This window comes from Hippoglossus stenolepis, chromosome 10 (genome assembly GCF_022539355.2).
Source record: "Hippoglossus stenolepis isolate QCI-W04-F060 chromosome 10, HSTE1.2, whole genome shotgun sequence".
Lineage (NCBI taxonomy): Eukaryota > Metazoa > Chordata > Actinopteri > Pleuronectiformes > Pleuronectidae > Hippoglossus > Hippoglossus stenolepis.
In genome coordinates this window covers 738,188-765,400 of record NC_061492.1, presented here as the reverse complement: position 1 = coordinate 765,400, position 27,213 = coordinate 738,188, and the positions used below count along the sequence as shown (strand labels likewise).

At 44.1% G+C, this 27,213-nt stretch overlaps 2 protein-coding genes across 2 annotated transcripts in view; both read right to left on the bottom strand.

Moving 5' to 3' along the window:
* Window positions 1–1,767: 1,767 nt before the first annotated feature.
* Window positions 1,768–4,158, bottom strand: foxg1a (forkhead box G1a). Its single transcript, XM_035168260.1, has one exon. The coding sequence runs from the start codon at window positions 4,113–4,115 to the stop codon at window positions 2,586–2,588; it is 1,530 nt and encodes a 509-aa protein (XP_035024151.1). The 5' UTR covers window positions 4,116–4,158; the 3' UTR covers window positions 1,768–2,585.
* Window positions 4,159–11,342: 7,184 nt separating this feature from the next.
* The window catches only part of sptbn5 (spectrin, beta, non-erythrocytic 5), a 36,341-nt gene continuing 20,470 nt past the window's right edge, over window positions 11,343–27,213 (bottom strand). Inside the window, exons 51-75 of the mRNA XM_047341599.1 lie at window positions 27,097–27,174; window positions 26,838–27,010; window positions 25,403–25,493; window positions 24,965–25,111; window positions 24,558–24,695; window positions 24,228–24,395; window positions 23,998–24,086; window positions 23,309–23,495; window positions 23,107–23,175; window positions 22,844–22,987; window positions 22,435–22,631; window positions 22,149–22,353; window positions 21,585–21,764; window positions 21,344–21,499; window positions 20,945–21,162; window positions 20,654–20,834; window positions 20,396–20,572; window positions 19,868–19,975; window positions 18,645–19,574; window positions 17,672–17,740; window positions 17,278–17,361; window positions 17,047–17,138; window positions 15,857–15,973; window positions 12,873–13,069; window positions 11,343–12,797 (exon numbers count right to left, since the gene is read on the bottom strand). Of these exons, the coding sequence (XP_047197555.1) occupies window positions 12,628–12,797; window positions 12,873–13,069; window positions 15,857–15,973; window positions 17,047–17,138; window positions 17,278–17,361; window positions 17,672–17,740; window positions 18,645–19,574; window positions 19,868–19,975; window positions 20,396–20,572; window positions 20,654–20,834; window positions 20,945–21,162; window positions 21,344–21,499; window positions 21,585–21,764; window positions 22,149–22,353; window positions 22,435–22,631; window positions 22,844–22,987; window positions 23,107–23,175; window positions 23,309–23,495; window positions 23,998–24,086; window positions 24,228–24,395; window positions 24,558–24,695; window positions 24,965–25,111; window positions 25,403–25,493; window positions 26,838–27,010; window positions 27,097–27,174 (4,365 nt within the window). The 3' untranslated portion in view covers window positions 11,343–12,627. The remainder of the gene's footprint in view (window positions 12,798–12,872; window positions 13,070–15,856; window positions 15,974–17,046; window positions 17,139–17,277; window positions 17,362–17,671; window positions 17,741–18,644; window positions 19,575–19,867; window positions 19,976–20,395; window positions 20,573–20,653; window positions 20,835–20,944; window positions 21,163–21,343; window positions 21,500–21,584; window positions 21,765–22,148; window positions 22,354–22,434; window positions 22,632–22,843; window positions 22,988–23,106; window positions 23,176–23,308; window positions 23,496–23,997; window positions 24,087–24,227; window positions 24,396–24,557; window positions 24,696–24,964; window positions 25,112–25,402; window positions 25,494–26,837; window positions 27,011–27,096; window positions 27,175–27,213) is intronic.

Sequence of the window (27,213 nt, the reverse complement as noted above, 5' to 3'; positions counted from 1 at the left end):
AATCAAGAGAAAACTGATTTAGATAATTTTAAATCTGCAGGAAACAAAACAACAGAAACAAATTGAGTCTCAGAAATGAACAAAATAAAAACTTCCAGCTGAGATGAAGCGAAAACATCTGAAGCAGCAGCAGCGTCACACACAACACACGACACCTCACGCACTGAGACACACGCACACAACAACACAAACCCTGTCAGACCCAACTGCTCGAATCAGAGAAACTTCACTAAAGTGCAGCAGAAGCTTTAACGTCTCATCGACTCACCGACTCAATTTCATCAGTTTGAAAACTTCATGTTTAAAAACTAAGATTCATCAGTTTCAGGCTCGAAGTAGAAAAATAAACGAGTCAAAGCACAAAGAGACAAAAACATCAGAAAACCACAAACTCCCGCAGAATAAAAACACCAGATTCAAGCTCCTTTCAAAAATCTGCAGCTTTAATTCAAGGTTTGAACAAAACGCTGCAGATTCACATGGAACCAGACGTTTCTGCAGGAAGCTCCAACAAATCAGCTGATGCATTCAAAAAAATCAGTGGAATCAGGACGTTTAAATGTTAAAATGTTGGAACGTGTGTGCGTGTGTGCGCGTGTGTGTGTGCGTGCGGAGGCCGCAGCGCGTCACATTTCACTGGAGCAGCCTGAGCGCGACCTCTGCTCGCATCACTTCACACAGTTTTCCACCCAGACGCCTGTGCGTAAAAATGTTTATGCGTAAAAGCTTTACGCACGAACGGCAGCGGCGCGTTTTTCACCTTGTGCGCGTAAACAGAAACAACCAAATAAATAAAAACAGAGAAGAGGAGACACGGAGGACACACGGAGGACACACGGAGGACACACGGAGGACACACAGTTCTAGAGGACAAGGAGCAGTTCAGGCTCCATGTTTCTGTTTTTGTCTCCAGACGCGTCAGAGCTGAAATTTATCTGATGTTTGCTCTTCAATGAAAATAATAAAAAATCCACCTGCGCAGTAAAAAAACACACATTTACTCTGAAGTGCAGAAAGTTTGAAAGAAATAAAGTTTGCACTGGTTTAGAATAAGAAGCTTTTACCTGTTGGTGGAATGAGTGAACACGCACGTCAGGAGTAAAGAAGACAAAGGGATTTTCTGTAGTTATGAATGTAACCTATTCTTTTATTTGTATTTTTTATGATTAAAACATTTTTTTCTCTTTTTGACTTTTATAAGCGACAAACACGTGAATAAGAATCAGACCACAATAGAATCACAACCATGAAATTTCTTTTAGAGACGACAATTAAAGGACAATCATATCAGATAATGAGGCTTTTTTTTCTTCTGTCAAACAAACGGGTTTTTACATTGTTCTTAAAAACGTTGAAACCAAATTCAGACAAATAGACACGTTCTCTCTGTAATTATACAAAAAATACAACGAAAGAAGAAGCGTGAACGTGCGCGTGTTTCTTTACAGAAAGAAAACACATCAGCTGGAACCAGACATTTAAACTTCAGACTTTTCAAATCAAATGATTCCGTTTCACGTCTTTTTCTAACAACAGTTTCAAACATGTGATATAAGAGGAACCCGGCGGGTTGAAGCAGCTCCACAGACGCAGCCGGGCACCGAACCACGCGCACTTTCCTGCGCGTTTAACCAAACAGCACAATTTAAATTAAATCTGCTTTAAATGGACATGTTCTGCAGTGACGGAGGCGAAGTTCATCCAGTCACTGTGTCCCTCACTGTTCAGTCCTGCCCCAGGCCCCTGTCCCCGGCCCCTGTCCCCGGCCTCTGTGCCCAGGCCTCTGTCCCCAGGCCTCTGTCCCCGGCCCCTGTCCCCAGGCCTCTGTCCCCGGCCTCTGTCCCCGGCCTCTGTCCCGTTGTGCAGCTCAACACTGATCCTACTTCTGCTCAAAAGAACCGAGTCTTTGGTCTAACAAATACATGGACACTTGTGAAAGAGAGAAACAGCCTCGGGACATTAACGGGAGTCGCTTCACTTCCTGTTTTAAAAACACATTTCACCGTGAAGACGATAAAAATCTAAAATCAAATAATTAGTGTTTGAATGTTGTAAAATAAAATCATTCCCCGCCGCATGAGACCTGATAATACTGCGAACATGCGAGCGGACATTACAAGATAGTAGTAGTATTTTTTTTTTAAATCTCAAAATTAGACAAAACTATTTTAAATACACATTCTAGAAAAAGTTATTCCTCCAACAAGAAGAGGAGAAGATCATCAGCCTACAGCTCCCAGCTTCCTCTGGGGTTCATGTCAGATCACACACAACTGTACAGACACTGAGAACATGTATGTACACACACCTGCAGGAGGAAGAGGAGGAAGAGGAGAAGAAGATAATAATATTAAAAAATACCTGGAGGCTTCAGGGCTGTTTTCTCTCTCTCTCTCCCTCTGCTGCTCTTTTCTACAGCAGGTAGCTCAGAGATATTCTTACAACGTCAATGTTCAGTGTAAAATGTTCAACTTACAGTTCCAGTCAAGTTCACATGTTCTCTCCTTCAGGCTGGAATGAGAGGATGAAGGGGGGGTGGATGGAGGTGAGGTGGAGGGGTGCGGCTGGGTGAGGGTTTGGGGGTGTTAGTGTATCAGCGGGTTGGAGGTCGACCCCTGGTTTTGATGCGAAAAATAATCAGACAAACTCCCGGAAAGTCCCGAGGAGAAGGCCGGCAGAGACCCGGACAGGGCCGGCCTCAGAGAGTCACAGGGCAGCGAGGAGGAGGACGGAGCCTGCGGGGAATTGGAGGCCGAAGCCCGGGCGGCCTGCAAGGAGCCGCCGGTCTGTGTGGTCATGGAAGGGTGCGGGACGTGGGGGAAAAAGTAACTGGTCTGCCCGGCCAGCAGGTTGACCGAGCACGGGTTCAGGGAGTAAGTGGCCCCGGAGCAAGGCACGGAGAGGCCGCAGGGCACCGCCGAGGCCGCCAGGGCCGCAGCCGTCAGGTGGTGCGTCGCGTAGGGGAGATCCCCGCCGACCAGCCGGTCCATGCTGAGCCCGTTGGACGACGGGAACGAGGAGTGGCTGTTGCCCATGTTCTGGGTGAGCATGGTGCTGTAGGACATGGGGTGAGCCGGGTAACCCGAGGAGGTCCCGTTATAGCCCAGGGCGCCGCCGGCCCGCGGGTGGTGCAGGGACAGGAAGGGGGACATGGGCCAGTACAGGGAGCCGGCCCGGTCCATGAAGGTCAGCCCGGAGGTCAGCCGCGCTCCCCGCTTGAAGGCCAGCTTGGCCCGGGACGTGGTGGACCTCCGCCGGAGCTTCCCGGTGGTTCCGCCGATGAAGACGTCGTCGCTGCTGGGGTCCAGCATCCAGTAGTTGCCCTTCCCCGGGTCGTCGTAGTGCCGGGGCACCTTGACGAAGCACTTATTGAGGCTGAGGTTGTGGCGGATGGAGTTCTGCCAGCCCTGCTTGTTCTCCCGGTAGTACGGGAAGTTCTTCATGATGAACTCGTAGATGCCGTTGAGCGTGAGCCGCTTCTCGGGGCTCTGCCGGATGGCCATCATGATCAGCGCGTTGTAGCTGAAAGGAGGTTTTTCGTACTTGCCGCTTTTCTTGTCTCCGTCCTTCGCTCCGGCGCCTCCGTCCGCGTCCTTCGCCTCCTTCTTCTCCTCCGGCTTCTCCTTCTCGTCCGGGCAGCTGTCCTGACCCGACGCGTCACTTTTAGGGTCCGTCTTCGGCTCCTGCGGCGCGGCCGGGAGAGGAGCTTTCTGCTCGGGCTCGTCTGCAACGCCGGGCCGGTGGAGGAGGTGGTTCTGGTGGAGGTGGTGCTGGTTCTGGTGCAGGTTCTGGTGCTGGTGCTGCTGGTTGTCGCTCTGCACGGCCTCGGGCACCAAACTGTTTATACTGAACGATGACTTCGGAATCATTTTCACCTCTTTGCGTTCTCCCATATCCAACATCACCGGGCAGCGGAGGGGGGAAAATGGCAACGACCGAAAGCGACGCACACAGCTGGGGTTCAATCTGTCCTGCGTCTGCCTGCGAACCAGGACGGGGAGGAAGGAAGGGGGGACGGAGAGGAGGAAGGGAAGTGAAGCCCAACAAACTATTTCATGTTCGCTTTGGGGAGAAAAGAGGAAACACACGCACACAACACACACGTACACACACATCGATAGGAGACAGATAGCTGCAATTAATTAGGAGCCGCAGCCACTAAAGCGACTCGCAAACATTGGTTGGACCTTTCCCGTCCTCAGCCAACCAGGGGGACATTAGGATTAAATATTAACGCGTCCTCTGCGCGCTCAGCCAATCAAGAGGCGCAGGGAAACACACACGTCCACCGATGAACGCGCACGCTGCAAAAAGTGCCCACGCGCACGAGTTCGTTCTCAGCTTCACGGGATTATAATAAAAATCTGTATTTCTCTAAAACGAGCGTGAAAATCTCACAACGCGGATTTGACTCGTTTGACTTCTTCCGTTTGTGAACTCGATCTTTTGTTTTAGGAATTTAAAAAAATCCATTTACATTAAAAACAAGCTCATTTATATTTAAGTTCTCTGGACGTAAAAAAAAACCTGATTGAGAAGAAACGGACCTGAAGAAGGAAATTAACCGTTTTGTCTTTTTTACTTTTGAATTTTTATTTTTATATTTTTATTTTCTGACGCGTTGTAAAAAGAAAATCTGATTTTCAGAGTCTCTGCGTGAAGGACACTTTTTGCAGCGTGGAAAACAAACACACACACACACACACACACACACACACACGCACACTCTCTCCCACCTAAAGTCAAACACTGGTAACACCGTGCACGTGGACACGCACATCCCGCCGCTCATCATATTTACTCGGATGTTTTTTCGTGTCTCAGGTTGTTTACATCGTTCACACGCGGAAATAAACAGGAGCGCGGATCCGGGGGCGCGCGGACCCGGTCAGGACGCGCGGAGGTGACGGCGCGCGGAGAGGCCACGAGCTCCACGGCTCCACGGCCGAGGCTCGGGAGGCGTCGTGTCCGTGGGCCGCGCGCATGAGGTCTGTTGTCGGAGGAGAATCGAACATGAACAGAACAAAGTGGAGCAGCAACACAAACACACACACACACACACACACACACAAACACACACACACAGTGCGTGTGGAGACAACAAGAGGGCGGCGCGGACACGTGGAGGCCGCACGAGGATTTTATTATACATAAATATCATGAGTTTAAATTAATATAACATCACATGTTGTTTAGAGAATTTGAAGAACGACTCCAACATTTTCTATTTGACTTCAGAGCCTCACATCTTAAAGTCTGATATTATATATATAACTATAATCCACAATAATAATAATAATAATAATAATAATAATAATAATAATAATAATAATAATAATAATAATAATAATTGAGTTGTGAGGTGAGTTGCATTTCGACACCCTGAAGTCCTGGTTACGGCCCCGAGACGAATCACTGTCTGTGCTGCTGCCATTAGAGAACAGCTACTACTGCAGTACTAGTACTACCACTGTGTACACGCACACACACACACACACACACACACACACACACACACACACACACACACACACACACACACACACACACACACACACACACACACTCACACACTGGTATTAAGTGTTTGTCACGTGATGCTGCAGAAAATAATAAACAACAAAACATTAAAATAGAAAATCAATCAGATGTTTGTTAGAGGCTCAACTGAGTCTAAAAATAATGTGTGTGTGTCTGTGTGTGTCTCTGTGTGTCTCTGTGTGTGTCTGTGTGTGTCTGTGTGTCTCTGTGTGTTTCTGTGTGTGTCTCTGTGTGTGTCTGTGTGTGTCTCTGTGTGTGTGTCTCTGTGTGTGTCTGTGTGTCTCTGTGTGTGTCTGTGTGTGTCTCTGTGTGTGTGTCTCTGTGTGTGTCTGTGTGCGTTAATTTAATGCCTCAAAAGAAAAACGGTTGAAATGTTTATTATTTTTTGCAGATGTGAAGCTTTAATTCTTCATTATCAACAGTTTTAATAAAGAACTTTTTGTTCATCTTAGATTTATCTTTAGCTGTTTGACGTCATCCTCAGTTTATGCAGCAGCTGTGGAAAAGAGAATGTTTCTGTTTTTAATTTTTATACATTTATTAAATGTTTATTAACACACGATTTAAATGTTTCATTCATATTTATTATCATGATTTAATGTGAATATTTTAAATTATTATTCTGGAGGAGTCTCGTGTCTGAAGCTTTAGTTTGAATTTAGTTGTGAAAAGTTTAGATGGAAATAATTTCTGAGAAATAACTGAGACTCAGTTATTATGATTTAATATTATATATATTTATATATGTATATTTACTACAGACAACGATCATTATTATTAGGTTGATGTTTGTTTTCTCGTGCTTTTATTTTGATGTTTTAACCTGAGGCTGATTGTTGTTTGGCTCCTGGTGAAGATCAGTGTCACATCCAAACACGGAGGAAGAGGAGGAGGGAGGAAGAGGAGGAGGGAGGAAGAAGAGGAGGGAGGAAGAGGAGGAGGAGGGAGGAGGAGGAGAAGAGGGAGGAGGAAGAAGAGGGGATTCAATACTATCTGATTGGCTGCTCTTACATTCGTCATTGACCTTTTCAGGAGGTTCCACTGGTTCTTATTGAGGTTCTTTAGTTTCAGGGTTCTCGTCGGGATCTAAGGGTTCCTGTGGAGGTCGTTTAGGTTCATGAAAAGGTTCTTAAGGGGTGAAGGGTTTTTATCTGGGAGTCATGAGGTTCCACTGGTCCTTAATGGGTTCTACTGGTTCTTAATGAGGATCCACCAGTTTTACATGAGGTTTCTAACTCGTTCTTAAAGGGGTTTAAGGAGAATTAAAGGGGTATTCACTGGTTCTAGGAGAACAGTTCCCAGGGTTCTTTGGGTCACTTTGTTCCACATGACTTTACAGGGTCTTCATGTTGGTTCTTCTAAGTTCTTCAGAACATTTAGTGGTTGTTATTAAGGGGTCTTTAAGGGTTTTACTGATTCTTAACGCAGCTCTTAAGATACTTGTTGTGTCGAGGTCAAGGTTCCTGTGGAACTCTGCGGTTCAACACCATCATAAATCATTTCATATGGAACCAAACCTGAAGGTGGTTCTCCGAACAGAACCCGTGACCTGTGACCCCGGCTCGGTGAGGAGGAACCGTCCCCTGGATGTGAGGAGGGTGTTAATCCTGAATGTTTGAACACACGGTCGCTGGGTGGATTCTCACTGTTGTTGGGATTATTATGGGCTTTAAGGCTCAGAGGGATCAGCAGCAGAGGAGGAGGACAGAGGGCGCCACCTAGTGGCAGGAGCTGGACCTGCACCAACACACAAACTAGCCTCACTGCAGGAGGATCTATTTCATCTTTGATCAACATGATCTTCTGGTCTTAATCTGATTAAGATTATTTATGTATACGTTCAAGATTCGTTAAATCACGTTGTTATTAAACGTGGCGATGACGTCACTTTAAACTGAAACATGACGTCATTTCACATGTTGGACTTTTGAGACATAAGAATTCGTGACATGTTCATGTTTGTAAAAAGTAAAACATCACAGAGTCAAATAAATAATAACAGAAAGTATTTTTTGTCTTGTGTTAAAATAAAATAACACAATAAAATTTAATTATCATTGTTTTTAGTTGTTATCGAAACTCACTTCAGTGTTTTACTCTCATGGCGCATATCATTACTATTATCATTATTAATCATAATAATGATATAATAATAATAAAGATGATAATAGTATTTCTGTTGAACCTGCCTCTGTGTTTGAGAACAAACTGAAAGTATCAGGACACAATCTGTTCAAATGAGAATTAGTGTATATAATATAATTTAGAATGAAATCATTATTTATTCAGATTTATTTAAACGTGTGGTTTTCTAACTTTTAGTGATCAATAATTCAGCTGTTTATTCTAATTACAGACATTGATTAAACAAGACAAATAATAACAACACATACACTGACTGATGCTGTTTCTTTGGGTTGAATCATTTATTTTATTTCCTCTTCTCGTGGTTCATCGTTTTATTTCTGCCTCGTAAAGCAGTTTGTAACATTGTTGAGGAAAGTGATTTATAAATAAAGTTTATTATTTATTTTGTCATTTTACTTTGGTTACATTTCATTTTTCAGTGTAAATAATATAAAAATCAGATCAAAGCAGAAATCTGAACATATAAATGTTTATGTATTAATTTGATCAGAGGATATGTAATATTTACACTCTGTTTTAAATTAGATTTAAATATTTTTCACATTTTTATTATTGGTATCAAATCTTTAAGAGTTTAAAATAAAGGAATTATGTTTTTAATATTTAATTAAGATTTGTTTTCTTCATTTATTGGATTTAATGTCGTATTTAGAGTCAACCACCAACCACCTTTTAATATGTTTGAGATTTCAATATAATTTTTGATGGATCTTTAAATTCATTATATTAATTTAGCTGGTGGAGTTTAAAGTGAATTCCTGGTTAGTTGAAGGTTTGAGTTGAGTGTGAAGCTTTCAACTTGTTTAAACTTGTTAATCTGCTGTGAGAACATGAAGTGATGGATGAAGGAATAATCCTTTGATCCTGCAGCCGCAGGTTAATGGTTCAATCAAAGTCAAGCGCTGGAAATCAACTGTTGAACCAGATTACTGCAGCAGCAGCGACACCATGAGGCCCAGAGGAGGAACTACATCCTGTCTCCAGTTCTCACAGAAGAGGAAACACATCTTCAACACAAATCTCTTTAAAACCTGCATATATATATATATATATATAAAGATGATCAGTGACTGTATATAAAGATGATCAGTGACTGTATATAAAGATGATCAGTGACTGTATATAAAGATGATCACTGACTGTATATAAAGATCATCAGTGACTGTATATAAAGATGATCAGTGACTGTATATAAAGACCATCAGTGACTGTATATAAAGACCATCAGTGACTGTATATAAAGACCATCAGTGACTGTATATAAAGATGATCACTGACTGTATATAAAGACCATCAGTGACTGTATATAAAGATGATCAGTGACTGTATATAAAGATGATCAGTGACTGTATATAAAGACCATCAGTGACTGTATATAAAGAGGATCAGTGACTGTATATAAAGAGGATCAGTGACTGTATATAAAGATGATCAGTGACTGTATATAAGAGGATCAGTGACTGTATATAAAGATGATCAGTGACTGTATATAAAGACCATCAGTGACTGTATATAAAGACCATCAGTGACTGTATATAAAGATGATCAGTGACTGTATATAAAGATGATCAGTGACTGTATATAAAGATGATCAGTGACTGTATATAAAGACCATCAGTGACTGTATATAAAGATGATCAGTGACTGTATATAAAGACCATCAGTGACTGTATATAAAGATGATCACTGACTGTATATAAAGACCATCAGTGACTGTATATAAAGATGATCACTGACTGTATATAAAGACCATCAGTGACTGTATATAAAGATGATCAGTGACTGTATATAAAGATGATCAGTGACTGTATATAAAGCGATCAGTGACTGTATATAAAGACCATCAGTGACTGTATATAAAGATGATCAGTGACTGTATATAAAGACCATCAGTGACTGTATATAAAGATGATCAGTGACTGTATATAAAGATGATCAGTGACTGTATATAAAGATCATCAGTGACTGTATATAAAGTCCATCAGTGACTGTATATAAAGGCAGTCTGTGATGAGATTCAGTGAGTATATAAAGACCATCAGTGACTGTATATAAAGACCATCAGTGACTGTATATAAAGATGATCAGTGACTGTATATAAAGATGATCAGTGACTGTATATAAAGATGATCACTGACTGTATATAAAGACCATCAGTGACTGTATATAAAGATGATCAGTGACTGTATATAAAGATGATCACTGACTGTATATAAAGACGATCAGTGACTGTATATAAAGATGATCAGTGACTGTATATAAAGATGATCAGTGACTGTATATAAAGACCATCAGTGACTGTATATAAAGATGATCAGTGACTGTATATAAAGATGATCACTGACTGTATATAAAGACCATCAGTGACTGTATATAAAGATGATCAGTGACTGTATATAAAGATGATCAGTGACTGTATATAAAGACCATCAGTGACTGTATATAAAGATGATCAGTGACTGTATATAAAGACGATCAGTGACTGTATATAAAGACCATCAGTGACTGTATATAAAGATGATCAGTGACTGTATATAAAGACCATCAGTGACTGTATATAAAGATGATCAGTGACTGTATATAAAGATGATCAGTGACTGTATATAAAGATGATCAGTGACTGTATATAAAGACCATCAGTGACTGTATATAAAGACCATCAGTGACTGTATATAAAGATGATCACTGACTGTATATAAAGATCATCAGTGACTGTATATAAAGATGATCAGTGACTGTATATAAAGATGATCAGTGACTGTATATAAAGACCATCAGTGACTGTATATAAAGACCATCAGTGACTGTATATAAAGACGATCAGTGACTGTATATAAAGATGATCAGTGACTGTATATAAAGAGGATCAGTGACTGTATATAAAGACCATCAGTGACTGTATATAAAGATGATCAGTGACTGTATATAAAGATGATCAGTGACTGTATATAAAGAGGATCAGTGACTGTATATAAAGACCATCAGTGACTGTATATAAAGACCATCAGTGACTGTATATAAAGATGATCAGTGACTGTATATAAAGATGATCAGTGACTGTATATAAAGATGATCAGTGACTGTATATAAAGACGATCAGTGACTGTATATAAAGAGGATCAGTGACTGTATATAAAGATGATCAGTGACTGTATATAAAGACGATCAGTGACTGTATATAAAGAGGATCAGTGACTGTATATAAAGATGATCAGTGACTGTATATAAAGACGATCAGTGACTGTATATAAAGAGGATCAGTGACTGTATATAAAGATGATCAGTGACTGTATATAAAGAGGATCAGTGACTGTATATAAAGAGGATCAGTGACTGTATATAAAGACCATCAGTGACTGTATATAAAGACGATCAGTGACTGTATATAAAGACGATCAGTGACTGTATATAAAGATGATCAGTGACTGTATATAAAGATGATCAGTGACTGTATATAAAGAGGATCACTGACTGTATATAAAGACCATATACTGTATATGTGAGTGTATATATTCATGATTTTTGTGGTTTCTATAACCTCTGACCTCAGTATCACTAAAAGAAAATAGAAACTCTGAATCAATAATTCAAACATTCCAGCGTTTGTACGTTTTCACTTCTCGTGCAGTGAAAGAAACAAACTGACGAAGAGGAACAAGTTCATCTGAACCTTTAGTTCATTTATTCAACAATATTTACCACATCTGATCGAGTGTAAAAAGAATTCTCACAGTAATCAACGAAGTAAATGCAAATATAAATAACTTTGTCCTGAGCTGAGCTGTAGAAACAGACCCAGACAAATGAAGTTAGATATTTAAGATGTTTATGAATCAGAAAGTGGAGCCAGTTTGTCTGAATGACTCTCAAACACTTCAATTGACTTTAATTTCTCAAACTGAATAAGTGTATGAACTCTTGATTTCTGTCAAAGTCTTAATCTGACTCATTATTTTAATGATTCACTTATTGATGGATTGAATGGAGAGAGGATGAGTCTGAAGATGTTTGGATTTATTGCTCATTAATAAGTAAATGGAATTCATAAAAAAAAAACACTGAATCATCAAAGTTCATCTTTTAAAAATCACATGAAGCATCAAGTCTTAAAAAACCTTTTCTGCTCCGACATGTTGAAAATTAGTTTGGTTTTCTGTCAATGATTTAATCTACGAGCAAGTGTCATGTTTCAAAAGGTGACGATCACGAAGCGAAATCTCTTCAGGCGAAGTCACTTCAGACTTTTCTAGATCAGACACGAGCAGAGGAAACAACATTCGACTGGTTTATTAACGTCTGCGTCGTTTCTCCCCTCAAAATAATTATTTAGGATTAAACTAGAATTAATGCCCCCCCCCCCACCAGTGCAGTATCAGTCTCCATGTATTTTTATTCCAGACTCCTGAGGTCACCATGACCTTTGACCTCTGAAATCTAATCATCTTTGAGTCCAACTGAAACAAAATCGGTTCCCAACAACCGGTCACTAGACCCAAAACCATAATGCCTCCGGCCACTGGGTGTCGCCAGTGCATAAACGAATGAGATTAAAACAGGAAACACTGCTCCTGAAGTTGCTCATGATTCTGTCTGATTTCTCTGCAGCGATGGAAACTCCGGCTCTTTGAACGGAGTCGGGTCTTAAGAGAGTTGTTTTAAAAAAACACATTTGTGCTTAAACCAAGAACAAATTCTTAACTCGGGTCCTTTACGAGATGTTTGAGACGTTGAGATTTGATTTTGGTGAAACATCTAGAAGAGTTTTCAGTGCTACAGTTAAAATTAGACTTTTTATATAAATTTTATATTAATTAATATATTCATATTATTATAGTGTCTATTAATATTCACATATTGGCTTCATTATCACTCTTCAGTGTTTTGTGAAAGCACTTTGTGAGAATGTTGAATAAAAGCACTTGGCGACAGTAAATCAAACTATTTCTTAGTGAAAAGCTTCCTGAAGACGCTCCTCCTCGACTTGTCTTTGTTCAAGTTGTCCTCCGTTGCCTGGGGGGACAAAGTGGAGGGGTCCTGGTGGTCAGGGGGAGCAGGAGGAGGTGCAGGAGGAGGTGCTGGAGGAGGCTGGTTAGGACGACTCTGTAAACCTACAGAGAAACAAGTGATCAGTGCAAACTGCCACAGAGAACAACTGAAGACGCAGGAACCGGCTGTTTTCTCACCTGTGGCGCTGACCTCCCCCCCCTTGGGGTAGCGGTGTTTGTCGTAGTAGGTGTGGGGGGGTTTGGGAGGAGCGGGGCCCTCTGTGGATGATTGTCTCTCCAGGCTCCCACCGCTCCTGTCCACTGGTCCTGATGAGGCCGAATCGTCCAGAGTCTCGGTCAACTTCTCCAGACTCAGGTTGACGGACGACGCTCTCCTGAACAATAAAGACAGAAGGTCTGATTCTCACGTGATATTAAAGTTCCCTTCACAGGAAACTCCTCTGATGCATCTCTAAGATCGTTCAGCTTCAGCTCTAAACGAATCAACGATCACCAGGCGCAGGAAACTAACATCTGTGGTTTTCTACCGACATCGTAACGACTATCCTATCTCTAGTGTCTAGGACAATACATCTACTACATAAACTATAATACATCTACTACATAAACTATAATACATCTACTACATAAACTATAATACATCTACTACATGAACTATAATACATCTACTACATAAACTATAATACATCTACTACATAAACTATAATACATCTACTACATAAACTATAATACATCTATTACATAAAATATAATACATCTACTACATAAACTATAATACATCTACTACATAAACTATAATACATCTACTACATAAACTATAATACATCTACTACATAAACTATAATACATCTACTACATAAACTATAATACATCTACTACATAAACTAATACATCTACTACATAAACTATAATACATCTACTACATAAAATATAATATATCTACTACATAAACTATAATACATCTACTACATAAACTATAATACATCTATTACATAAACTATAATACATCTACTACATAAACTATAATACATCTACTACATAAACTATAATGCATCTACTATATGGTCAAATATATCCAACATACTTTATCTAGTATGATATGTACAGTACAATATATGGTATCATATATCTATTGTCTCTAAATCAGTGTCGGACAAGTGTAAATATTTAGTGAAACACAAGTGACAGATTTCAGTTAAAAACTTTAAAATCTACTGATTCTAATTACATAACGTTACAAACACTGCAAACACAAAAGTCTAATTTTCCAGCTTGTGAAATGTTATAAAATGTGAAAATCATCTTCTGTAATTAGAGTAAATTTGAGCAACAATTATTACAAAAACCTGCAACTTACAGCAGTTAAATGAGCAGCAGTGGTGGCTGGTTACTGCTAAAGCAAGTAATGAATCAATAACAGCTGCTAAGAAGCTAAAGTTTATCAGCTAAACAATTAACGTGAGCTAACGAGTTATCAGAGGTCACGTGTCTTTGACCTCTGATCTTATCGACCTCTAAAAAGCCCAAACTGTCTGAGCAGAGTCTGATGAAACGATGCTTGAACTGTGGGTTGTGCCAACATCAGTTGTGTTGGTATTGTGTTTCACTTGTATTCAGTTTTATTTACACGTGTCCAGGACATAGACGGGACCAGGACGTAGCACACAGACAAATAAATTCAGTTTCTAACAGTTTCCCATCCGACGCTAACGGCTGCTGAAGCCAAGTCTCCATTTCTATTTCTACACCTGTTGAATAAACATATCAGCTGCAGAAATCATTTCATCATTTCACCCTGCGGTGAAGCAGATTTCCCCTCCGTGCTCCGAACATGAGGTGTGACAGCTGAGTGGACCCAGCTCCACCATCATTTCCATCCCCGTGCGCCGGCTGAATGTAATTCACCTCGTCACAGTTTCTCATGACAGAACCCCCCCGCTGGGCGGAGTTTCATGTCTTTCTGCTTGTCGCCCACCTGAGAGGAGCCGGTGTTCCCACAGCGCACAGTGGGAATGAAGAGATGTGAAAGTCACATTACCCGACGCTGCTTGAAGGAAACCAGCCTCAAACTCCATCCAACACTTCTGACTGACAGACGTCCTGCTTGACCCCGAACGGATCAACTGCCCTAAAGAATCACTTCATTGGTTTTATTCTGTTTTTATGGACTCTGCCAACAGAGTTAGTTTTTGTCTGTGTTCGGTTGGTTGTTATCAGGTTCACACAGGAACCTGTGGGAAGGACGTAGTGTAGGTCAGAGAGGAACTCACATTCTGATGTGGATAATTGAAAATAATTGAAATAATTATGGGGGCTGATGCGTTTAAATAAAAATCCAGATTTAAGTGTTGGATTTAAAAGTGGTTTCATAAGGAGACTGTTGCCGCAGGTTTACTCTTCTGAGTGATGTTTAGGAAACTAGTGAAGTGCCTGTTCTGAAGTGGTGTTTCTCATGAGCTGGTTTCTGGTCCTGTGGTGACGCTGGTCTCAGCTTCTCTTTGTGAAACTGTAAAAGTGAGTCACAGCAAACAAAGAGCAGCTGCTGCTCAAAGAGATGTTCACCTCGAGTTTAGTGAAACTCAACGTCACTATTTGTATTTATTAATGAGTCCCAGCCGCCGCTGCTACAGAGGCTGTTGTCTTTTTATTAAAAGCTTATTCACACTGAACTAAATTCAACAGTGGACTTCACTGGACCCCGAACAACACACACGACGAAGATGACGAAGATGAACAGATACGAATCCGATGTGAGCGACTCAGACAAACAGACGTTCAGCAGGGAGACACTGCTTTTACAATCACACAGATCACGCTGATTCAAAGTTTGCTTCTTCACTCAGTGCTTGACACGAGTACACACACACACACACACACACACACTTTTCAAAATAGACTATGCTGAAAAATTATATAAAAACACGTGTATCATTCAAGTTCCTGTACAAGGTAAATTCTCTGGTTCAGAATGAAAAGAAACATCAGATCCAGTAACTCACAGTTTACTGTAGTAATATGTAGAGGATGCAACTCGTATTAAATCACGCATGTGTGTGTGTGTGTGTGTGTGTGTGTGTGTGTCTGTGTGTGTGTGTGTGTGTGTGTGTGTGTGTGTGTGTGTGTGTGTGTGTGTGTGTGTGTGTGTGTGTGTGTGTGTTCACCCTGAGTCGTCGGAGTCGCTGTTGGCACATTCAGGACGGTTTTGGAGCTTCGTCACCCAGAGCAGCTGAAGCTCTCGGCTGGACGCTGCAAACAGGTACTGAGTGCCATCGTCCAGTCTGACACACAAACACACAAACACACAACACTCTTTAACACACAGTCCAGTGCACGTTGTGACACGTTCTTCAGACTCAAAGTTTCCAAAGAAATCCAATGAGTGAAGAGCCGATCAGGTGAGAGTTTTTCTAACATCACAGCTTCACAGTCATTCCCACCAGAGACTGAAGGTGTGATGGAAATCCAGAGGGATGATAATTACATGACTTGTGCAGCACTTCCCAGCAGCTTATGACACAAACTTGCTCACGATATGATTTATGTAATTAAAATGAACGTCCCGTGGGCAGCCCCCCAACTCGAGATTGAAGTTTGCTCGATCCTGTTCAAATCAATCTGAAATAAAAACTTCACTCTGTTGTGCAGCAGAAAGTCGAGGCCGACTGAGAAGCTGGTTGATAACAGCGAGGCCACAGAACTCCTGTTACAGCAGCAGATAGTCGGAATGAGGTCGACAAGAGAACACGTGAGAGTAGAACACTGGGATCAAATAGGCAAGAGAAAATATAATATAAAGCTTTCGTCACAGACAAATATCATTTGTAGGGAAATGTAAAGTGCAGTGGTTCAGGAGGATGTACGAGGATCTAACTATTTGTGTGTTACGTGAAAGGAGATATTCACAAAGACGTATTAATTTTGACATTTTTGATGAAGAACTTTTATCCTTTATTATGTCTTTTTTTCACATAACCTTTTATCTGAGGTTAACACACAGTGGATTGTTTAAATGTGTGAATGTAAACATCTCTCATTTTCCTGAGTGTCCATCAGACTCCCCTGGAACACGTCTGTGTATAAACCTTTACGACTGGGTGAGACGTGTGCGGCATCAAGACACGTGATAAAACACATCGTGATTCACTGGAAAGACAAAGTTTCATGATGAAAACAATGATTAAAATACCAACGAAGAAGATTCAGACCAAGACTCAGTCTGCGACTTCTGATGTTTCTATTCTGGACTTTGTCTTCATCCAGTTCAGAACAAATAGACACAACACAGTCGACCCACAGGACCACATATGAAACATGAAGGTTTGAGTCTGGTGTGTGTGAGCCGCTCACTTACATCACTTTGAACGTGTTCTCCTTCCTCCGGTAGAAGGGGTTCTCCTTGCAAACTGCTCCAGCCATGTTGATAGGAGGCCACCTAGAGGTCCTCTGGGGTAACACAACATCAAGGAATATTAAAGTGAGTCGTCTCTCTGCCGAGTGTCTGTTTCTGAATTCAAACTTCACTGAATTGTGTTTGTGATGTTTTCCAGCATTAGTTCTGACGGGAGTCGTTTTGAAGTTGTACCTGTGCAGCAGCTGCTCGATCTTTAAACAGAGCGAGAGTCTCTCCCTCCAGAGCAGCCAACACCTCCTCCCAGTGCTCCACACCCTGCAGCACACACATTATTCATCTGGATTCAAACGTGTCACATATAGATACCTTTTTATAATTAGCTGTAAATGTGTGATTAAGAGACTTTAACGTACAAGCTGCTAAAATGTGTTAAAACTGGAAGCAGCCTAAACAGTTTGTGGTTTTAACGTCATTCATTCATTTTATGTGAACAATCTTCAGTAATAACTTCAGTTTTCCAAGGACACTTTAACCTGTGGAGTTCAAGGGTTGAACTACCAACCTCTTGAATAGCAGCTTCTATTTCCTGTCTGATGAGACAAAAGACACGTCCGAAGTTTCTCACCTTGTTTCCTGCTTGTTTCAGCTTGATCTCCAGCAGCCCCTCCATTCTGATTGGCTGCTCCGCAGTCACCTGACAATACAACAGGTGGGAGACTGGTTATCCTTCATCATTTCATCAAGTCGTTCAAAGACAACAACAACATACAGAAGCCGTGTTTCCATCGTGGAAGGAGGAGGAGGAGGAAAGAAGTAGAAAAGGGAGGAGGGAGAGGAGAGAAGAAAGAAGGCTGAAAGAAGTAGGAGGAAGGAAAAGAAAGGAGGGAAAAGGAGAAGGAGGAAGTGGAAAGAAGTAGAAGGAAGAGATGGGGAGGAGGAAGAAGAAACGACGAAGAAAAGAGGAGGAGGAAGGATGTAGAAAGAAGGGAAGAAGAAAGAAGTAGGAGGAACGGAGACAAGTAGAAAGGAGAGGAGGAGAAGGAAGAAAGAGGGAGGAGTAGAAAGGAGAAAAAGGAAAAGAAGGAAGGAAAAGAAGAAGAGAAGAAGAGGAGGAAGGAAGAAGAAGGGAAGGAGAAGGAGAAGAAAGGAGGAAAGAAAGAGGAGAAAGGAAGAAGAAGAAGGGAAAGAGTAGGAGGAAGGAAAAGAAAGGAGGAAAAGGAGAAGGAGAAGGGAAAGAGAAAGGATGATGGGGGGAACGAAGAAAAGAGGAGGAGGAAGAAAGATGTAGAAAGAAGGGAAGAAGAAAGAAGTAGAAGGAACGGAGACAAGTAGAAAGGAGAAGGAGGAGAAGGAAGAAAAGAGGGGGAGGGAGGAGAAAGAAGGAGAAAGAAGGACGATGAGGAGGAGGAGGAAGTAGAAAGACTTGAAAGGAGGAGGGAAAGAAAGACGTAGAAAGGAGGAGGAAGTAGAAAGAAGAACAAAAGTGAATAGAGACGATGAAACGAACAGACGTCTTCGTCCGTTTCCGTGTACGTAGCTAACGTTGATTCTAAAGTCGCTGGTTGATTGACAGTCGCTGGTTGATTGACAGTCGTTACCTCAGCGGTGGGATGGGCCTCTGGTAAACCTTCAAACTGATTCTGACGCTGTGCAGGAGACGGAGGTAGCTCCCTTGTTGGAGGAGTGAGCTCCTCTGTGATTGGTTCAGCAGTCGTGGTTGCAGGTAGTGTCATCAGTTTGTCAGTAGGTGGAGCTAGAGAGTCGGGGGAAACCGGCGGTTCGGGCTGTTGGCGTATTGCTGATTCCAGGTGGGCGAGTCGTTTTCTCGGCGAAGGCGTCGGCGTTTCAGGAGGAGTTTGTCTTTCTGCGTCAGTTTGAGGCGACGGTTCAGTGGGAACAACCTGCGCTCTGATTAGTAGAGGTGAGTCAGGTGGTGTAGTGGGCTTCTCCCATTGGCTGAGGGGCTCAGAGCTACGTCCAAGCCTCCGCTCGGTGGAGGTGAGTCTAGGCTTTGGAGCCAGAGGAGGTTTGGATGTGGGACGGTGATCTTCCTCCAGAGTTCTTCTAGATGAGGAGGAGATGGAGGTTTGAGGGGGTATGGGAGGTTTGGGGGAGGTGGTTGGAGGTGATGGAGGACGTGTTGGAGAGGAGGGGGTGTCTGGGTTTGAGTCTCTGGCTCGACGTCTCCAGGTCTTTACAGTCGGGCTGGAGCTCGGACTAGCAGGAGGACCGTCGGTGGACTCCTCTTGAACCTTCCTGTCGGTGATGATTCGTCTCCTACCATCTGGTTCAGGGTGCAGAGACGGGCTCGGGGGGGGACTATCTGTTTTCTTGTCCAGGGTGGAAGGTGTGAGTCTTCTGTCTGTCCGTCTACCGCTGCTGACTCTGTGAATGATATCTCTGGAGGATAAGACCAGCGGGGTCTTTGGATCTGATGGCTTCCTCCTCAGTGATGAGACTCTGGCAGGAGGTCTCCTGTCCTGAAGGTCCTTGTCCTCCTTTCCATGAAGACCCAGTCTCTTCTCCCGCTGGAATAAAAAAAGAAAACATGACAGTAAGTCTTTTCTTTTGTTCATTTTATTGTTGACTGTTACGGTGAAAGCCCCAAATCTTGAAAACAACCTCCCAGCTCCTGTTCCTCCATTGAATCTCTCTTACAGCTCAAGAGTTATATCGGTTTTAAAGGTGCACAAACATATCAGGGAGAACGGAGTCTCTTCTTTATTTTTCTCCTCATGTTCCTATTGTTTGTCTTCGATTCTTCACCTACTGTGTTTTAAAGTGGGATATATAACTAAAGTTTAGTATTTAGTAACGTTACCTGTGTTTTCTTCTTCTGCAGTGCGAGGAAGCGGTCGCTCTGGGCCAGGATCATGGCCTCCAGGTCCTCCTGCCTCTTCAGGAGCTCCATGACATCCGACACTGAGTCCTGGAGGGGCCGCATCACAAAACAAACACATCCCTTAATCCTGAGTCTCCGATGCTTTAACTACTTTACATCCACTTTGATGGTTAAGTCCCACCAGAGGATCACTGAATACATCTGAGAGGTCAACACACGAGTCACAGGAGACGACCGAAGAAGCTCGAGACATGACAGCGACACTCATTTCATACAAGAGGTAACGAGTGTGGATGGAAAACATTCATCTCAAAAATGACAAATCAATACATAGAGCAGCAAAAAGTACAATCTGAATATAGGTGGAGCACAAGTGTAAAGAAGGGGAAAGAGGAAATACTCAAATAAAGTAAAAGTACTTCAAATTGTACCTAAGTACAGTACTTGTTTCTATGTACTTGGTTACTTTGATTCCCAGGCCGTCAGCTCATTATGGTCTGGACCTACCCCGTAGTCGTCGGCCGTCAGAGTGTCTTCATAGGAGCTCAGCCAGCGATCTGCCTGCTCCAGCTCCTTCTGCAGGAGCGAGATCTCCAGCTCCTCCTCGTACAGCAGCTTAGTTTCCTCCCACACCTGCTGCACCCGCGCCTCCAGCTCCTCCAGCTCGCAGACACGTTCCTCCACCTGGGCAGGGGGGACAGGTTCGAAGTTATTGAGAGCGATAGACCTTCTTTAATCAGAGTTGTCTATTTATGGCTCTGTCACCTGTTGGGACATGAAGCCTCCTTCCTCTATCAGTCTCCTCCCTTCGTCCTTCACAGCCTGGGATCTGCTGAGCTGCCGGTCGATCTGGACGCGGTACTCGTTGTGCTTTTTAAGGAGCTGCTCCAAGTCGCCGCCCTGCACCCCCCCTCTGACCAGAGACAGCATCTCCCTCAGCCACGCCCTGGGACACATCACAGACGTCAGACTGTACTTGCACCAGCAGGCCTGCAGGCTGCCTAGCAGCTGGTAGGTAACTTTATTTCATGCAAGTGAGATGTGAAGAAAACCTACATGAGTTCAGTCCAGTGAGAGAAGTACTTGTGCACGTCTTCAGCCTGGCCCAGTCTGGCGCTGCGTTGGGAGGCCTTGTCCTGGATGAGGGTCCAGCAGACTCCCAGCTCCTGCAGTCTCTGAGCGACTCGGTGTTTGGACCGAGGCTGTCGTCTGCTCAGAGCTCGGCCCTCCTCTCTGCTCCTGCTCAGCTCCTCTGAGATCAGCTCCAGGTCTCTCTGAAGGAGACATCCACAACAAGGCAGCTGATCTCAGGTTCTCGGTAATAAGTCGAATTATGACTATTCATCATGTTTGAGCGTTTTCTTTTGTTAGAATGTCCCGAGTCTTCACTTTTACACTTGTTATTGTTATCACACCAACACCTTCCTGCCCGTGTGTCCTGCTGTTGCTTCCTACCTCCAGAGCCTCGTGCTGTCGGAGCAGAGTCTGGATGGACTGCAGGTCCTGGTCCTGGTCCTCTGTGTCCAGCACCAGCTCCTTTTCAGCCATCCAGCCCTTCAGCTCGTCCACATCGTGATTAAACTGATGGACCTCCCTCGCTGACTGCAGGCTCTACGACACGGGGCAGAACAAAACCATCACCACCTCCATCCTGTCACATCCAAACCGGAGTGATGCCCCAGAAACAGTGCTGCACCTGCTCTCTGGTCCTGATGCTGCTGCTGAGGGCGTCCCAAAGTCCGCTGAGAGCGTCGTCGCTCTTGCGGGCCTGCCCGTCCTGCGGCAGCCCCCGGCCAAGCTGCTGCACCGAGGTCAGCCTGCTCCGACCCAGACCAGACACCTCCGAGACCAGGACCTCCAGCTTCTTCTGAAGAACCTGCAGAGGGAGGATGGGAGTGAGGAGTAAGAGGAGAATGACGAGGGAGAATCACTTCATCTTCCAGCCCAACTAAACTCAAAGCATTTCTAAGACATGAGCGCGACGGGAAATTAAAGACTAAACTGTTCTTCTTGTTAACAGTCACTTTGTCTCTGGTTAAATAAGAGATGAGGACACATTCAGTCCAAACAGGACCTGATGTGAGAGAGCAAATCAGAACAGATGGAGGATCCGAACCAGATCCTCAATCTGAACCGACACAAACACCAGCTTCGAATGTCTAAACTCTTCTTAGACTCAATGAATCACAGGATAAAGGTAAAGTCTCCACACTTTGATTTTAAACCTGCACAAAGTTCAGCTTGTTCTTCTCAGACTCACCTCTACATCTTCCAGATCTTGTCCGCAGTCCTCAGACTCGGCACCATTCTTCTTGGAGGTCAGCCATGTTTCTAGTTCTTTGGCCTCCCGCTCGAACACGTAGAGACGGAGCTGATCCTCCAGAGCGACACGGCGAGAGGCGGAAAGTCTGAGGATAGTTTCGAAGCGCTCGAGAACTGCAGGGAGGGCGTCAGCGACCAGTTGGCTGACAGAGAGAGACCATTCTTTATTCAGGAAACAAGAATGAAAACGAGTGAGCCATAGTAACGCCTGTGTGTTCGTTTACCTGTTGGGATGTCCGAGGTGCTGCAGGGACGCTCCACTCTCCTGCAGCTTCTCCACCGTCCTCCTCTGGTTCTCCAGCTCCACGTCCACAGAGTCCAGCCTCCTCAGCAGAGCCTCAGTCGCCTCCTTGCTCCTCCCACACTCCCCTGACTCCAAACCCACCCACTGCTCCTCCAACCACAGCTCCAGCTCCGACACCTCGACAGACACGTAAATGATTATATTAATAATATTTTTAATAAGGAGATCAGGATCTCGATCAAGTAGTTTGAGAAGAATCAGGTGTAAAAGACAAGTTGTTTCAATGTCACTGTGACAAACATCAATATCAATCAATACTTCAGTCTCCATCTTTAATCTGGAGGTGCAGCAGCTCTAGTACAGTATTATAGACAGGATATGACTGTTACCTCGCAGAGGAAGTTGTGGATGCTGAGCGCCTCCTGCAGGAGTTTCTCCTTTTTCTCCAGCTCCATCATCAGCTCCTCGTGGAGACTCCTCAGCTCGTCCAGTCGCTCCCGAATATCGTGAGACGCAAAGTGACGACCTCTGACCTGAAGTCATAAAAACACAAATGTCTTCTCCACCTCATGTTTAATCATTTTCAGTATAAAGGTGAACACACTTTCCAATACGTTCTAAGGAGTTCAGGTAAGTGTGATTGATTCCTCACCAAACTATGTCCCGCCTCCTGAACTGCCTTGACCAATGGGGCGCGGCTTGAGATTTCCTGCATCACAGCCTGAAATGTTTTTTAAATATTTCCTTAGATGACATTTTGTATTAATGGTTGTATAATAAACAGAGAAAGGAAAAGTGAAGTTATCCATGTATGTGTGGCCTGCTGTACACCAGGGGGCAGCGGTGGAGGTCACCTGGTGCTTGTGGAGCAGCTGCTGGGTGCTGCTCGGGGAGCCCCCCCACTCTCTGGTGGTGACGGAGGGCAGTTTGACGCTCAGCCAGGCCACCTCCTCCTCCTGGTCTCTGTAGAACTGGAACAGAACCTGCCAGGCCTCCAGGGTTTCCCTGCGCCGCTGCAGGGGCTCCGACAGACCATTGTACCTAACAGACGACACGGACACACACCTGTTTTTAAAACCAGAGCTGTTAAATATAATATATACACATACACACACACAATACAGTTATTTTCCTCATACATTTAATTTAAGTCATCATCACTGGCCTTTATCCAACGATGTATTCATCATCATGACACGATGAATTAGCCTTTTATCCATTCCACACTCTTCTGTTACTGAGTCTCCGGACTGATCTCCTAACATGTGCACTTACAATTCAGACAATGATACATGAAAGGAGGTGAACGACTCTTGTATAAGATTAGAACAGAGCTCTGTCGTTGCTGGTGCTGTTCCTCTGATCCGTCTCAGCTGGAGTCTCCATGTCTCGGTGTTGCAGTGCGTTTGGGGCTGGGGCCTTAACCTGGAGATTCGAACCCTTTTCTTTTCCATTTGCTTGGCTCTTGTTTTTTTTACATTACAAACACAACCAGGCCACATTTCCCAGAGTTCATCACTCAGAGCATTTACTGCTGTTTGACCTGTTGATGGTGTGAGTCACTCTGCTCTGGATCTCCTCCGCCAGGAAGTTTCCCTGAGAGTAGAAGGTCTTCGCCGTCTCCACCAGGCCCTGATGAATATAAAATGTTTTTAACTAAATTACCAAAAATCTGCTCAGTCATGATTCTATTAGCTGGTTTGACTTGTACGATAGTAAACTGAGTATCTGACAGTCGATCTCTGAGAGTTTATAAATCAGGAGGTTAAGGACCTGGATTCTGTCTCTGAGTCCGTCCACCTCCTCCTCCAGCCCCTGCAGGGCCTTCAGCAGCCGGCTGACCGACGGCAGGTCGCTCCCACAGTCCTCATTGGCCAGCTCCCGCTCCACCGAGCCCACGCACTGCTCCACGTCGTCCAGTGAGCGCTGGAACTGCAGTGCCTGGAAACACACGGCATTCCACACTCCACTTGTTTCACTCCAGTGTGTGTGTGTGTGTGTGTGTGTGTGTGTGTGTGTGTGTGTGTGTGTCTGTCTGTCTGTCTGTCTGTCTGTCTGTCTGTCTGTCTGTCTGTCTGTCTGTCTGTCTGTCTGTCTGTCTACCTGGTAGGCCTCCTGCAGTCTGGTCTTCTTCTCCTTGCAGCTGTGGATCAGGGCGTCCCAGCTGTCCGTCAGCTCTCTGAGTCGAGGCCCCACCTTCCCTTCAGCTGAGCTGGACTCTGACAGCAGCTTCTCTCCTTCCTGCAGGAACAAAACCACAAACTACAGAAACATGGACGACATGACAGCTGCTTAAAGTGAAGCCCAAAGATTATTGATCATTAATCCCTCCTCCTCCATGTTGGCAGACGGGACATAGACTGAACTAAAAATCGAATGTGATTGGTCAAGCACATGTATGGGAGGGGCCTCAATACCACGACTCCAGTTCTTGATCAGTATTGTGCCGACGCCACACACACACACACACACACACACACACACACACACACACACACACACACACACACCTTGCTGAGTGTTTCCACTCTGTAGCGGTTCCCGAGGATCTCAGCCTCGAAGCTCTGATGTTTCAGCAGTTTGGCCTGAAGGTTGGTTGGTTCCCTCCAGCTCTCATCTGATGCCACGGCGTTACGCTCGTTCAGCCACACACACACCTGGAAAACACACATACACTTATTTAATACACATGTCTAAACACACACACACACACACAGCGCATACAGAATAGAGTAGTAGTAGTTGTAGTAAAGTTCAAGAGAGACGACTGAAGTACAAGAGACTCGTAGAGCATGACAACAACTGGGCACCGCCAAGTCCAGGCGACTACAGCAGATCACAGTAGATTAGAGTATATTACAGTAGATTTCATAGTAGAGTTTATTATAGTATATAACATTACAGTAGAGTTTATTATAGTATATAACATTACAGTAGATCACAGTTACCTGGTAGCTGCTGGATAAAAACAGCTGCAGCTGCAGTGATCGATCCAGAGCTTTGTTACGAGATCTGCTCTGCTGCTGCAACTGACTCCGCCTACAGACAGACAGACAGACAGACAGGTGAGCAGACAGACAGACAGACAGACAGACAGACAGACAGGTGAGCAGACAGACAGACAGACAGACAGGTGAGCAGACAGACAGACAGGTGAGCAGACAGACAGACAGACAGACAGGTGAGCAGACAGACAGGTGATCAGACAGACAGACAGACAGACAGGTGAGCAGACAGACAGACAGGTGATCAGACAGACAGACGATCAGACAGACAGACAGGTGATCAGACAGACAGGTGATCAGACAGACAGACAGGTGATCAGACAGACAGACAGGTGATCAGACAGACAGACAGGTGAGCAGACAGACAGACAGACAGGTGAGCAGACAGACAGACAGACAGGTGATCAGACAGACAGGTGATCAGACAGACAGACAGGTGAGCAGACAGACAGACAGACAGGTGATCAGACAGACAGACAGGTTAGCAGACAGACAGACGATCAGACAGACAGGTGATCAGACAGACAGACAGGTGAGCAGACAGACAGACAGACAGGTGAGCAGACAGACAGACAGACAGGTGATCAGACAGACAGGTGATCAGACAGACAGGTGAGCAGACAGACAGACAGACAGGTGATCAGACAGACAGGTGATCATACAGACAGACAGGTGAGCAGACAGACAGAGACAGACAGACAGGTGATACAGACAGACAGACAGGTGATCAGACAGACAGACAGGTGAGCAGACAGACAGACGATCAGACAGACAGACAGACAGACAGGTGATCAGACAGACAGACAGACAGACAGACAGGTGATCAGACAGACAGACAGACAGACAGACAGACAGACAGACAGACAGACAGACAGGTGATCAGACAGACAGACAGACAGACAGGTGATCAGACAGACAGACAGACAGGCAGACAGGTGAGCAGACAGACAGACAGGTGAGCAGACAGACAGACAGACAGGTGATCAGACAGACAGACAGGTACAGACAGACAGACGACAGACAGACAGGTGATCAGACAGACAGACAGACAGACAGGTGATCAGACAGACAGACAGACAGACAGACAGTGATCAGACAGACAGACAGACAGACAGACAGACAGACAGACAGACAGACAGACAGGTGATCAGACAGACAGGTGATCAGACAGACAGGTGAAGACAGACAGACAGACAGACAGACAGGTGAGCAGACAGACAGGTGAGCAGACAGAACTGTCAGATTGTGGGAAACATCTTGAAACTTCTTGGAACAGTCAAACTTTCCTTGAATCTAATTCATTTCAGCAGCAGGTGGAAGAATCTGTGGTTCTAAAACCAACCTGTCGGCACAAAGCCTCGCTCTCCGTAGATCTCACCTGACAACAAGTGCTTTGCTCTTGGCTCTGATGTTGTCGGAGTCGTAGTGATTCTCTTGGATCATGTTCTGGGCCAGTTTCTCCACCTGGTCCAACTGGTCCACCTGAGCCTCCAGAGCCTCCTCAAACTGAGTCTGGTTCCTCTGCAGAGTCTCCACCTCTGTCACCGAGCCCTGGACACGCAGAGAAGGTGAACACGGTGGCGACCAGGTGACTTTCCCCAAACTGGACAGGTTTTAAAAAATAAAATAATCTTTACCCCGAGGTTCTGATTGGACAAGAAGGTTTCCTTATTGCTGAGCCAACTCTCACACTGTTCCACAGAGGACAGGAAGACCTGCAGGACGGACACCACGGTGGTCAACAATCAATTATT

Excerpts from the sequence above, each read along its gene's own strand:
- foxg1a (XM_035168260.1), bottom strand. The coding sequence starts at position 4,115 with ATGTGTGTGTACGTGTGTGTTGTGTGCGTGTGTTTCCTCTTTTCTCCC.